This window comes from Paramacrobiotus metropolitanus, unplaced genomic scaffold (genome assembly GCF_019649055.1).
Source record: "Paramacrobiotus metropolitanus isolate TYO unplaced genomic scaffold, Prichtersi_v1.0 Parri_scaffold0000080, whole genome shotgun sequence".
Taxonomy (NCBI): Eukaryota; Metazoa; Tardigrada; class Eutardigrada; order Parachela; family Macrobiotidae; genus Paramacrobiotus; species Paramacrobiotus metropolitanus.
Window position 1 is genome coordinate 316943 of NW_026570300.1, and position 15333 is coordinate 332275.

General features: G+C 42.2%; 2 protein-coding genes across 2 annotated transcripts; both read right to left on the minus strand.

The window, feature by feature from the left end:
* Positions 1–1653: 1653 nt before the first annotated feature.
* Positions 1654–2405, minus strand: LOC129595637 (uncharacterized). Its single transcript, XM_055492696.1, has 2 exons — positions 2157–2405; positions 1654–2097 (listed from the first exon to the last, which is right to left on the minus strand). The coding sequence occupies exons 1-2, from the start codon at positions 2251–2253 to the stop codon at positions 1685–1687; spliced, it is 510 nt and encodes a 169-aa protein (XP_055348671.1). The 5' UTR covers positions 2254–2405; the 3' UTR covers positions 1654–1684.
* Positions 2406–4635: 2230 nt separating this feature from the next.
* LOC129595626 (uncharacterized) lies at positions 4636–6878 on the minus strand. The gene is made up of 6 exons (XM_055492685.1): positions 6747–6878; positions 6463–6602; positions 5209–5362; positions 5053–5109; positions 4694–4734; positions 4636–4650 (listed from the first exon to the last, which is right to left on the minus strand). Exons 2-6 carry the CDS (start codon positions 6598–6600, stop codon positions 4636–4638), a joined length of 405 nt encoding a protein of 134 aa, XP_055348660.1. The 5' UTR covers positions 6601–6602; positions 6747–6878.
* Between the last annotated feature and the right edge of the window lie 8455 nt (positions 6879–15333).

Here is a 15333-nt window from a genome sequence, read left to right on the forward strand (position 1 = left end):
ACCTCTGTAACTAAAGTGGGCGTAAGAAGTTTGACGTTAAACGATACATAAAAGCATGTTCAGCTTAATGGTCGCACTTTTTCGATTCTCAGAAATTTTGCTTCACAAGTAACGAAAGCAAAAATTAAAAGTTTTGTAACTCGCCATTGAATCGTTATATCGAGACATGCAGGGTTGGGGCTCTGGCGCTGATCGATTCGAACATTTACGAAATCAGTTACCGTAGGTAGCTATCCGTGAGTTGTCGTGTATGTAATAAGAATCACCGGAGATGAGGTTCACTGGTTAATCTTCTTGTTCCGTGTGTCTTCATGTAGTAACAATTAAGGACTCGGCAGTCGGGACGCACTTCCATATTCTGCACGAACGTGCCTTTTAATTAATAAGAATTTACCTACGGTCACTGACAAACCATTGTTTTAGCTTTCAGTCCTGTTAAGTGTTATCGCCCTGCGATGAAAAAGTTTTCTTTTTTTCGACATTTCTCCGTAATTATAACGCAACCTATTCGAGAATGTTGCAAGCAGCCTAAGACTGTTTTGGCCAAGCTGAAATAAGATTATGACGTTGTTGGGGAAGTTTTGCGATAGCTGAGCTGGAGCAAACTCGGGCAAATTATGAAAGCCTACAGATACCGGAAAACAGGCTCGGAAAACCACGGACTTTGAGCAGGTTGCAGTTGGTACGTTTGCATAGTGACATGTGAACTTCAAAAACTACAGTGTGGCGAGGCGATAAAATTAATGTGTTGTACAGGCTGCAGAGTTTGCAGTACAGGTTGTGTTGTACTTTGTACATGTACATACAAGTATTAAATCAACGCTTGCTAGCGACTGTTAATCTTATGCTTTACAATACTTACGGTAATCACTGTACATGCACAACAAAACGCACGCTTCCTATCGGTACTATCAATACAGTGCTAGGAAAGAATTTGAGAACTAACAGTGGCTGCTACACGCAGTACTCGTAATCTGTCAAGAATGCAGAAACACTCGCTTACTGGTTACTCTGTAAAACATTCAGTGGACAAGAATCTGGCTCACGAAAGTCCGCTCGGCCAATGATATAATGCTGCAATGGCGGATCAGTATTACAAACACCGCGATAGCGTTCAACAGGAACTGGGCAAACTGTCCAGCTCCATCCAAGAATTCGATCGCCGACGTGCTCATAGAACGTCCGCCAGCGCTCAGACCGGTAAGAATGTTTTACCCCTGGACAACGTGCTCCCGGATGGCAACCTTCAACCGGGGATCCTGCGCAGTCTGGCTGAAGCGGAAAAAGCCCTTGACTACTTGGCACGCTATGTCGACTTTCAGGCCGCCTGTCGTAAAGTACCACGGGAAGAACTATCCAGCAGGAAATCAACAGTGGCTGGATACCGTAAAGAACTGGATACTTTGCGACAGAAATTTCAGTTGATGACCATGGCCACACAGCCCGCGCCTGTCGGGAACTGAAACCAGTCTGTGCGTTTTTGAGCTGTGTATTTAAGGTTTCAAGTGATATGTTGTATACCGCAGTTAATTTTAATTCCGTGTTGCACAACGTTAAATCTCTTTTACGCTCCAGATTGGATGAAATTATAGCAGTTTGCTTAATTTTACCAAACACACAATAGAAATAGGCAATACAGATATGAATAACAAATGTCCGCGTAGTAATAAACAATTTTAATACATCAGTTATAATCACCAGTATACATACAAAATTTAATACGAACCTTGTCATTTGCACCAGTCGAAATATTTCGTGACGTTGTATCAGCTGTATGTATACGTCTGATGTATAAGAAATGTTTTTCTCTGACACAGAGTAGTTTATTTTTCTTGGCATCTGCTGACAAGCATTCCTTGAACGATAGTGAGCTGCGTGGCCGCAGCGGTGCCTCGCTGGTATTCACACTGCTGACATACTTCATACACAGCGCGTCAATCTTCGCGAATTGACGGATGATCTTTTCCAGTTTCTTGTACACCGTTTCCCGTTCATCGACACTGAGACGATGCCCCATCAGATAGAACAGCACGCTCAAGAAGTATGCGTAACTGCATTCCATCTTGCGCTTGCTGTTGCTGGACACTTGTGTGACATCTGAAGAAAAGGTCATTTAATCCTTACGGCACAATACTCTTCGTCGGTGGTTGACATACCGGGAGAAAACAAACCAACGGTTAGCAGGAGATAGCGCTCCGTGAGGTTCAAACCGATATCGTTCACCGCAGCGTAGAAGCAGTCGTTGAAGTGCATAAAGTCCGGATCCCAACCCAGCACCTCGATCCAGTACTTACAGTTCTGCACGCTGTCCTCCCCCGGCAAACAGTAATATCTGTCACCTTTGTAGAAGTATTTGCTAACATGGATCTACAAATGCACATCGTATTTTACTGTACTTCCATAGAATATTTTTGGTGATGACCTTGCTTATGCTGGCATACATAACCAACTAATCATATAAATGTACGATAACAGGTACATCCTATCATGCTCATATACGCTTACAGATAGAGTACATCGACTCGTCAACAGGGTGACGAAATATATACATTTATCGCTAGAAAACTGGAAAATTCCAGGAAAAAAGCTTTGTCAGCTTTCCGTTTTTCTTATATATATTTGCGCAGAAAGACTGCCTCGATGAAACACATACTGTATGCGTGCACGCACGCATATCTGTACCATGCTGCATACGAAAAACTTTTCCGTTTGTAGGATACGCTGGTCTTCGTTTGGAAAATCGCGAAACATAGGAATACATGACGCAAAATGTCCTATACGCTGGGCTTGATCCACAACAGCGCGCTGACAAGCCTCGGCAGCGCGGGCCGGAGTTGTTTGCGGTTGATGCTTCAGCGAAAGAAAGAATCCGAAAGCAGTTGTTAAAATACTGTAGCTTCAGATTTTGCAAAGTTTCTTCCTTAACCGGATTACTGTATACCAGCATGTACAGATTTCTGCACAACACGTCGTATTAACAGACAATTTTATTAAAGAAGCTAGCCACGGTCTTAGGACTGTGCAGTGCCTGTAATTTGTAAATAAGGCAAAGGTCACTATAAAAACCCAGTGTACATCTGATAACATTGTGAGAATTTCGATCGGTTTGAATCCATTTTGTTGTACCTTGCACGTAAAAGTACAGTAATTATTTCATCAGTTCCAGACATACACATTTACAGTGACCTACTGGTATTAATCCATCACACAGCGCTGCCTTCATAAAACTGTCGTACACCGCAATTTGGTCACCGTATGCAGCGTCGCGCGCTGCGCGCACATTGCCAGCAGCTTGCTGGAAATTGATGCTGTGCTCTCGGACCAAATCCCAGAAACGAACAACGATGGGCGATAAGACGACCGAATGGGTCAGTAGATCGGGGCTCGCACGCGGCAATAAATCGGTGCATTGTGTATCCACATCTGAAAGCAAAGGTCGAATACATATGAACTCAGGACTAGAGATGGCAAAACTAAAAAAAACTAAACTAAACTAAACTAAAACTCGGTTAAAAGTTGAAGTTGCTAAAATTGACTTGGTTAAAACTTTTAGTCGGCTAAACGTCGGCGACTAAATTTTTTAGTTGTTAACCTGAATTTAGTTAAAAATTTTAACCGGTTAACCAAAGTTAACCGAGACTAAAGATAAATTTTCTGTTAAAATGTTTTCCTTATTCTATACAGTGGGTGTCACTATCGCGGCGAAATGGTCCCACCTGTCGCCATAGTGTCATTAGTTCCGTATAACAAATAAAAACAGAATCAAAATTTATTCGGCCTTCAGAGAACAATAAAATTTTATTTTGAAAATATAAGCTACAGTAGAAACAAATCCGTAATTGTATAATGTACATAATTACTGGAAAAACTGTCAGTACTGCCAGTACATGCATATTACACACTTCATAGGGCCATTACACAGTACAGTACTTCAATGTAAAGCCATGCAGGTACTGTAACTGCATTAGAAGATACAATACGCCATGCGCTACATTTACGATTAAATTGAAGTACTGCACGCATACTATGCAGTGCGCCGATCTGGTTGCGCAGTTTGTACTTGAAAATTATGAAAAAACCACCGTCTCTTGCGGTCCGCCATTGCGCTGGGAATAAATTTCGGTTAACCGGTTAACCGCTGAGTTTTAGTAGCTAAAATCTACTCGGTTAAAAAAATTTAGTTACTAAAAAGCTCTTGACTAATTTTTTTAGTCACCAAAGTTGGTTAAACTAATTTTTTTAGTTTTAGTCGAGTTAACCGAAGTTAACCAACTAATTAGTCGACTAATTTTAGTTTTGCCATCTCTACTCAGGACCTGATATGCTACATTTTCTTCATTTACTAATTTATAGGTGCCATGATTATAGGACATACAAATACGGTTTGAACAGGATGATTCGATTGAAACTGACTGATTGGGTTGAAATTGGTTTTAACGAGAAGATTACATTTTTTAATTCTCAGCAAACAAATAGCAACGAAGCCAAGATAATTAAACCATTCTCGTAATAAACACCTATCATACTAACTGCAACTTCGCGCCAGATCGCGGATAGTTGCTGGGCCTGTTTTATGAATGTTGTGTGTGTTGAAGTGACCTCTTTCTCCGAGAATGACTGTGTTAGGCGCTGGTGTTACCGTATGTGATACTGTGCTGCTTTTTGCTCGAACATCTTTAGCATCTTTAGCAACATCTTTAGCATCTTTAGGAAATGCTGGAACATCTTTAGCACCTGCAAAACCACCTTAATATTGTTGCGGACCATTTAGGATACCCATAACCGTAAGGTGTGCAAAAATATAAGTAACACAGCGAGTTACAGATATATTTGTGCCGATTAGAATTCTACATGTGTACATATCTATAGTTTGTAATTCCGTGTGGGGCACACAGAAACACAAAGTGGCTACTAAAGTAAACAAGGCGGATCCAGAGCTGTCTGTAGTACGATATTTCAGACAGCTCTGGATCCGATACTACCCTAGGTATTAGGTACTACCTGGTGTACGGCATCGTCTTACTTCGAGATTGCTGTCATCATAATTATTACCTCTGGCAGATGGCAAATTCTCGTTTTCTAGGTGCTCATCATGCGCCCGCGTTGTACCTGAAGATGACACTCATTAGTCTCAAACTAAGCAAGAGCAACAACTATGAAAGAAGAGTGTGCAAGAACCTCTTTATTTGTGCCCCTGTATGTACATACCGATAACGTTCGCTCGAGAAGAAGATGCCCGGGCTGATGTCGCAGTGGTACCCTGTGTCCGGTGCTTTTTGCGCCGCAGATAGTTGCCGGCGTTTGGCGGGAAATTTTGTGGTTCAAACAGCATGGAAACCGCATGCGACCGCTTCCCGGAAGCCTGCAAACAAAGATTTGTATAAACATATTAAAAGGGTTATATGCGTTAGATTTGTCAGTCGATTGGTGTTTATTTTCACCCAGCTAAAATAGCCGGTACGAATAGTCTGTTCGCTCGTAATCGGATTGCTAAATAATTGCTTCTTATGCTCATAAAATTAATATGATAGAATGTGGTACACCACAAACCTGGTTTTCTGACCTAGCTCGGGGTTGGATTTACGAATGCCAAAATAGGATCTATCTCTGATATACATGATGCTGATAGTATGATGAACAAATTGTACTGCTCTGAAGCAAAAGGAGCGAAACTATATGGTACTAAGCTATGGAATGAAAAAAAAAGAACATACTCGTACAGTAGTGCAAAAAATTCATAAAAGCAGTGCGCTTTGTACGAGGAGGGGGCAAATGAGCTCGATGCACCCGAGCAAGGGGTAACAGAGCTCGTTATCTGTGCCCGTGACTGTGCAACACGGCCAGCCACCAAGAGACGGCAGCCCGTGCTATCACGCAGAACACCTGAAGCAGTTATTGAGCCCGATAGTTTTTGTCTCCATAGACTTGTATGCTGAACTGAATCACTTCTGTTTTGCATATCTGGGAACGAAACCAAGCAAACAACATTCCAAAAGAATCAGAAAAAATTCACGAGATTTTCGATACTAAACAAGTTATGATTCATGGTGCAGAACACAAGTTATGGCCATTTATGTTTCTCGTAGACACAGCATAGAGTTTGTGCGTGGAACCCAACCGTTGATTCGAATTCTATGCTATGTCTACGAGAAACGCAAATGGTTATAACTTATAACTTGTGTCTTGCACCATGAATCATAACTTGTTTAGTATCAAAAACCTCGTGAATTTTTTCTGATTCTTTTGGAATGTTATTTGCTTGGTTTCGTTCCCAAATGTGCAAAACAGAAGTGATTCAGTTTAGCATACAAGTCTATGGAGATACATCTGCTTCAGGTGTTCTGCGTGATAGCACGGGCTGCCGTCTCTTGGTGTTACAGTCACGGCACAGCTCTATTACCCTTGCTCGATCCCCCTCCTCGTATAGATCTTGTATTCGCTAATCAGGCTGCACCGGCTTACCGCTGCACATTGCGCGCATAGTTTACCGTCATGTAACGGTCCGTGCCGGAATGTGGATTTGCCGCAAGTATCACACGTACAAATGATTGCCGGTGTGCATTTATCCCAAGATTCCGGGGTATCCAAGCGCTTTTTCATGACTGGGAAAGTGTACAACGTTATGTTACAGAGCGCTTTTCAGCCAAGTGCGTCCACTTTTTGAAAAATCGTAGTGATAGTACATTTGTACTCGAAAGCGTGTAAAATGGTTTGGTAAGTGCTGTCAACGAAGTTGAGTGCTTAACTGCCACGCAGAGTACAGGAATAAGAAGCATTTCTCCGTATATGTATGCAGGAAATGGCAACTGGCAAATTCCACGCAAAACCGTCTGGATGCCGGCAGCTGAGAGAGAAGCCAAATAGCTGCCAAATCCACCGTAAACATCGTCCTTGCAACGGCTTTCATTAGCGGATAATAAGTGAATCAAAAGCGACTGGGAAAATAGAAGGCCATGACGTGCATAATCCGTATAACAGCTAACAGCTCGCTACGGTTTAATCAGCCACCAAGGTATTTCCACGCCGTTTTAAAGGAAGTTTCGGGTTCCTCTAGCACACAACACGACTCTCACGATGACCGGCAGTTTCCGAAATTAAATAGTTATTGATCCGTGGTTTGTCGTGTTAGTAACTTGACAGTAACAATTACCCATGACGATGATAATTGGCTCAGTATTTGCACTGTATACTTATATATGCCGGTGTTGTCGCCTGTAAAGGTTCACCGATTTTTAGAACACGACAACAATCACAGACGAAGACATAAAGGTTATAAGACGATGCGAACACTCGCTTAAGCATGCGGAAACCGCTCTTCGGCTCTTTTGCACATACCGCACAAGAACAGATATCTGCTGCATCATATTCCTTCCGTAATTTTTTACGCGTCACAATTGTGCCTATTTTTAGGAATGGCCATACATGCAACCTATACGTCAGGATTGTCTCTGAACGCTTATAAACCAAAAGCCGACTGTCAGACGTGAACATAAAGATGAACAATGCTGACAGCATTAAGAACAGCTCATTATGGTGATGGTGATACCTCTTTAGCAGAACCGGGGCTGCCGCAACCGGCAAATCGATTCCACTGTCAGGCGGAAGTCAACCAGGCTCGCTGTGTACATATACGGTGATTACATGATGTACATCGATAGTTTTTCTACCCGGAAGATTGTCCTCCGCGGCCGACTAATGCCAGACCGTGTGAAGAGCATCCATTATGGCATCCGGCTTATCGCGGCCATTTGCCACGGGCTATAGATTCAGCGGTATTATGTCAATCCAGGTGGGACCGTTCTTCGGCTAATGCGGCGCTCCATTGAACACGTTACAGCCGCAGCAGGTAGAGTAGCGGCGTTGAGATTTATCCTTCGTGTTAACTGTATTTACCGGTTTGAATTACGCTTGTGCTGCACAGCTGATATTATTCATTATGCAACTTTAGGTAACAGCGAAGTCATGTCATTGCAGAAATACGGCAGTGTGCAGAAATTCGGCAGTCTGCAGAAATTCGGCAGTCTGCATACATTCGGAAGTGTGCAGACGGATATGAGCCGGACAGGGCTGCGGTATATTCCAAAAGGACACGATCGGTTGCTGGTGATGTCGATTTCGGAAGTCCTCCTGGGCGCCCTGGTGTTCTCCTTTAACCTGTATAATATTTTTTTCGGTAAGAAAATAACAATTTTCTTTTGCACTTATCAGAGATAAATATCTAACAATACTGTGTTGTTCGAACTTGGTGCAAAGGCAGGTATAACGAGGGCACCCAACCTATTTTGATTAAAGTCAGTTGCCCTTTGGTGTTAGTCGTGAGACAAAATACGGTGCAGCTGCTGCGGCACTGCTTACATAACTGCACAGTCCACTCATTTTTATTGAACCTATTCTTTTTTTTATCATTTTTACAAATTTGTAGTATAATATTTGTGGGACTCCTGATCCCCGTCCTTGTACAGCACATGCCAGATTTATATAGGCAACAATTTTTTAACGAGTTACCGTAATTTGTGGTAGTTACGTAGGTATTCTGATGCGACATTGCCCAAGTCTGATACATTGCAAATACACAATAAATGTGAATGGTAAGGCACTGGTAGCAGTCCTCACCAGCTAGGCCGAAGAGCTGGAAAACAGCTTTGGCAGTGTGCGGATTCCCCGTGCGTTTGTCATACGAGCCATGCCTACTTTGCTAATGTTGTTTTCCCGTACACCAGCTTTCCGATCTAGGGTACTTTGAACAGGAACCTAAATAATATCGGCCCAGCAATATCAGCCCAGCAGTTCAGTTACCGCCAGTTAAAATACAGTAAAACGGTAACTAATTTGTTTGGTTCGTCTCGAACGAATGACGATTCGTTATTGTCATAAACCGTAAAATGGCCCGCGTAAGATATTCGCGTAAGTATCTGCGGGACCGGCCAATGCGCTTCAGTGGACGCCGTGTTTCTGCACATGTATTTTATTGATTTATGTTGCACCCAGAACCTCATGGTGGTACAATAATATTCCGTATTTTACAGGTACATCCGCTCTGATTTTACGTAGAAGTATAAGCACTTTTCAGTACGTAGAAGTACTGTTCCAGTTATTTTATTGACTGTATTCTGTACGGATATTACTCGCACATGGCACCGGTAAGGTCTAAAGTTATATGGAATACTATCGAAAATTGTTAGTTTCGATCTGCTTTACTGTATACGCGCAACACGGGCTGGAAAAATATTGTTTAAGACGTTCACCAGTAACTTTTCCAGGCACCCTCTATCGACACTAGAAAGCAGACAGACTGGACTGGATAAGGAAAGACAGCTGGACTTACTACCAATCTCCCGTCATAAAATCTAACGTAAAAATTTAACTGATAGGAAAAAATCAGTTCCTTCAGATCTGGCGACTTCGGGAAACCGGAAATTTTGTTGGCGTTTAGATGGCTGAAAACCTTTGACCAGAATTAGCGATGCAGCAGTTGCAAGTTGTATGTTAGTAACATGATCATCTGGACGACTGGCTTGAAAACCGTTTGCGCTCGTAAACGTCCGCTTGTTGAGATATGGCACCGTATTACATAATTTAAGAAACACATCGGAAACAAAAAATAATTTAAATGCCGGTGTAGCTACTGTAACGTAGCCCGATACGGTACAAAGTTGAGCCAAGACCTTTATTACTTTTAGCAAAAGCATTTGTACCCTGCCAAAGGAGTGCAACAACTTTAAAACTGATCACCCTCGCTGTGTAGGTTGGCTACTTGAAAAACTAAGTTTCGAAAACGAGAGCCTCGACTGTTCCGTAGTCTTTCTACTTTTGTAAGAAAGACTGTGTTATCAAATCCTGATTTTCCTCTATAACAATGCTTTAGAGGTAAAATTTATAAATTCAGGGCTTTCGAGTGATGCATAGGCCTTAAAATGTTATGCATTGTAGCATTCTAGGTGATTTATCAAAAATTACTTACCTTATTCTACTGGCAGTGGTGGGGTCACTGGGGAGGTCGTTTCGCAGTGGTGGGTTCTCCACATTTCTCATAGACTTTGCATGTTAGGTTTTTTAAACTTTTCTTTCCAACGTTACTTTTGTTTCGAAAACAGGCTTTTGATGACAAATATGAAAGGTTCGGGCCTATCGAATGGTATTAGCCATCAAAGTTTGGTTCAATGTAGAGTTCTGGTGAACTGTATCGAAATGGAATTTCTGAAAGTCTTATTCTTTTAATATATATAGAGATAATACTGATAGACAATTTCTGCGTAATACTTGTGGTAGCCGCGATGAGCGCATTATATGTAAATGATAAATCTTCAGGTTTACATGTACGTCGTTGAGAGTACAGGTTGATTTAAAACAGTCTGTTTTGGCTCAACACCGCGAAGAATACCGTCAGCTATACGTCAAGCGTGTAGTTTTTCGTTTGTACTAAACTTTTATCTATGAATCTTGGAAATTTCTGGGTAAGCAATCCTTGAACGATTGCGAGATCCGTGGCCGTAGCGGTAACGCGCTCGCATTCACATTGCTGACGTACTTCATAGACAGCTTGTCAATAACTGGGAACAGGCGGATGACCTTTTCCAGTTTCTTGAACACCGTGTCCCTTTCATCGGCGCTGATACGATGACCAAGCAGATAGTACAGCACGCTCAAGAAGTACGCGTAACAGCACTCCATGGAGCGCTTGGTACTGCTGGACACCTGTGTGACGTCTACAGATAAGGTCATTATAATAGCCGGCTAACATAGCACAGTTTTCCAATTCGCCATATTCTTTTTCGGCATTTTGACGTACCGGAAGCGAACAATGCGGCAGCTAGCAGGAGATATCGTTCGATGTGGTTCAGACCGATATCATTCACCGCAGCATAGTAGAAGTCGTTGAAGTGCACAAAATCGGGATCGAAACCCAGCACGTCAATCCAGTACTTACAGCAGTGTACGTTGTCCTCTCCGAGCATACAGTAGTATCTGTCACCTTTGTAGAAGTATCTGCTAATATGGATCTACAATTACAAATCATATTTAACGTAATCTTCTTGGTGATTATCCTGCGTATCCATAACCAGTTAATCGTATTCGTGCGGGTATAAAGTTTAATAATAACAGGTATATTTTACAATTTTCATCCGTATTCAAACACAGAGGCATGTGACAACATGGCACTATGGCAAACAAGATTAACGGGATCGAAAACCAGATGACCAAAATAATTAATAATGGCTAGCAAAAAGAGAAATGAAGCATGGATGCAGAATGACCACCCTAAAGCGACAAATTATGAGTAATAAGAGCGCCGCTACCTTGTGCGCACAAACCATATTGCATACGACGAACTTTTCCACTATTATAATACGCTGGTCTTCCTCCGGGAAATCGCAGAATACAGGAATACATGATGCAAAATGCCCCAAGCGCTCTACTTGATCCGCAATTGTACGCTGAAAGGCCCCGATAGCGCGGCTCGGTGTTGTCTGCGGTTGATACTACAGCCGAAGGGAAAATCGAAACTTATTAGTAAACAAAGAAAGCGCTAAAGCTTCTTCTTTAGCCCAACAGCAAACATACATCTATACATTTATACAAAACATTACTTAAATACACATATGTGTGTTATAGAAACATGTGTATCTTTATCTCTATCTATACATCTTATTGTTAATATATTTGCAGTTCAAGAAGTAGGTAATTCAGTATCCATGCGTTCAGCTTAGAAATCTGTTCGAAAAATCACGTACAGGGTAGAATAGTAAAGACGCTTTTGAAAAAAATTATTGTAGTTCTCAAAAGTTTTGAAGAATCCAAAGAAAGTGCTTGGACGGAACTAACATTTGACAACCCCTCGCTTTTTTCTTGAACCTATGCCCACTGGCTATTTCGCAGTAACGTTCTTAGCGACATTTAGCGACATTTAGCGATTTAGCGACGTTCTTAGCGAAACATATGCTTCGGTAATTACAGAAACGCGTCAATAATAGCAATAAATCTACTCTTGTTTGCATTACATTTCTTAGCACAAACGTATATATAGAAGTACGATATATGTCCACGATCCTAATTTCCAACCACATTCCCATACCTAAAACGCAACTAGTCGTGCGCTAGAGCGACCGCTAATTGAAAATATACGTGTACAAACATGTTGCAAATTAAGTGCTGAAAACAGCATTACAGTGATTCACTGTAATTAAGACAATTTGGTTATGAAAACAATCCATATCAGATCAATCCTAGTAGTAATATGCGAAGCAGTGCTTTCGATTGGTTTGAATCTACAGAAATTTTGAATGGTATGGTTCAGTTTTCGTTTTTTCTACCCACTTAATAACGCGCGTACCGGTATTAATCCATCGCCTAGCGCTGCCTGCATAAAACTGTCGCTCGCCGCAATCTGTTCACCGTATGCCGCGGCGCAAGCTGCTCTCACATTGCCGGCAGCCTGCTGGAAACTGATGCTGTGCTCTCGGGCCAAATCCCAGAAACGGACAACGATGGGCGATAAGACGACCGAATGGGTCAGCAGATCGGGGCTCGCACGCGGCAACAAATCGGTGCATTGTATACCCACATCTGAAAAGCAAAGGTCAAATATACATCTGAACTGAGAATCTGATATGCCATTTTTTCTTCATTTAATAATAATTTATAGGTGCCATGACTAGGTATAAGGCATAAAAATACGGTTTGAACGGGAAGATTACAAATTTTAATCCACAGTAAACAAAAAGCAACAAAGCCAGGATAATAATGCACTTCGTAATACATCGAAACACAGGCGCGTACACCTATTGTAACAAAAGCCTATCTGGCTGCTGTTCAAGTTTTTTTTTTAATGTGTTGTTGTTTCAATTATGCTAAGCCAGTTTAAACATCCAAACACACACAAGCGTCACACAGCATCAAAAGACAGCGGAAACATGCGGCTGTTCAAGTAGGTTGGCGATCAGCATTTACCACGATTATGCGGCTGTTGGGATGAAAGGTGGCACGGTCGGCAACGACGCCGGCCGAGGATGCCCTTACTGATGCAAAAAATTACACAGGTAGCTACGACTGGGATGACACTGGTTCATCCCAAGCAACAACGTAATTCAAGGTTTGTTTAATGACAAGGGCAATGCAAGAAACGGAGCAAGGTTTAGGGCAAGAGATTAGGACACGGTTGATCAAGCTGATGCGAGCTGTAACAAGCTGAGTACAAGACTGAATTCTAGAAATTCATGAGGGAAAGTTTGGGAAATCAGGCGGTAAACTCGACAAAATCCATAACGCGATGGAATGGTGAATCATAACTGGGTGGTCTTATCGTTCGCACAAAATTAATACTATCGCTATACTATCATACTAACCGCAACTTCGCGCCAGATCGCGGATAGCTGCTGGGGCTGTTGTACGAATGCTGCGTTGGCTGAACCGACCTCCTTCTCCAAGAATGACTGTGTTAGACGCTGGTGTTGCCGTATGCGATGCTGTGCTGCGTCTTGAACAAAATGTTGGAACACCTTTAGCACCTGCAAAACCACCTGTTATTGTTGAGGGCCATTTACAATACTCATAACTGTAAGGTGCGCAAAACTATAAGTAACACACCGAGTTACAGATATATTTGTGCCGATTAGTATTCTACATGTGTACGTATCTATACTTATTAATTTCGTTTGAGCCATACAGAAACACAAAGTGGCTGCTAACATTAAGAAGTTCCGGAGTTGCCTGTAGTACGGTATTACAGACAACTCTGGCTCCGATACTAGAGTAGGTATTAGGTACTACCTGGTATACGGCATCGTATTACCTCCAGATTGCTGTCATATTACCTCTGTCAGATGGCAAATTCTCATTTTGTAGCTGCTCATCAAGCGCTCGCGTTGTACCTGAAGATAACACCTATCAGTCGTAAACTGAGCATGAACAATAATTATGAAAGAAGAGTTTGTAAGAACCTCTGTATTTGTGGTCCTGTCTGTACATACCGATCACGTTCGCACGAGAAGATGATGCCCGGGCTGATGGCGCAGTGGTATCCTGTGTTCGGTGCTTTTTCCGCCGCAGATATTTACCGGCCGGGGCGTTTTGCGGGAAATTTTGTGGTTCAAGCAGCATGGAAACCGTCTGCGACCGTTTCCCGGAAGTCTGCAAACGCAAATCTGTATAAAATTATTAAAAAAGTTAAGTGCGCTAGATATGTTGGTCGATTGGTGCTTAGTTTCACCCAGCTCAATTTACTCAATCAAATTGGTACGAGGCCGATACTCTGTTCGCTCGTAGTCGGATTGGTTTTTATGCTCATAAAAGTAATATGACAGAACGTGGTACACCAAAAATCTGGCTTTCTAACCTAGCTCCGGGTTTGATTTACGAATGCCGAAACATGATCAATCTCTGATATACATGCTTCGCACACCACCATAATTGTTTGCTGATGGTATGATGAACGAATTGTGCTACTTTGAAGCAAAACTATGTGGTACAAGGGAAGCGAAACTATGTGGTACAAGGCTATGGATTAAAAAAAGGGATATACTCGCACAGTATTGTGAAAAATTAGTAATAATAGCAGTGTGCATTTGCAGATCATGTATTCGCTAATCACGCCTGCACTGGCTTACCGCTGCACATTTCGCGCATAGTTTACCGTCATGTAACGGTCCGTGCCGGAATGTGGATTTGCCGCAAGTATCACACGTAAAAATAATTTCCCGTGTGCATTTATCCCGAGGTCCCGGATTAGCCATGCGTTCGTCCATGTATGAGAAAATATAACGTTATGATACAGAGAGTCTTCAGCCAAGTGCGTCCACTTTCTGAACAACTGTAGTGATTGTACTCGAAAGCGTGTAAAATGGTTTGGTAGGTGCTGTCAACGAATTTGAGTGCCTCTACTCCCACGCAGAGTAAAGGAATAAGGAATATTTCTCTGTACAAGTATGCAGGAAATGGCAACTGGCAAATTCCACGCAAAACCGTCTGGATGCCGGCAGCTGAGAGAGAAGCCAAATAGCTGCCAAATCCCACCGTAAACATCGTCCTTGCAACGGCTTTCATTAGCGGATAATAAGTGAATCAAAAGCGACTGGGAAAATAGAAGGCCATGACGTGCATAATCCGTATAACAGCTAACAGCTCGCTACGGTTTAATCAGCCACCAAGGTATTTCCACGCCGTTTAAAATGAAGTTTCGGGTTCCTCTAGCACACAACACGACTCTCACGATGACCGGCAATTTCCGAAATTAAATAGTTATTGATCCGTGGTTTGTCGTGTTAGTAACTTGACAGTAACAATTACCCATGACGATGATAATTGGCTGAGTGTTTGCACTGTATACTTATATATGCC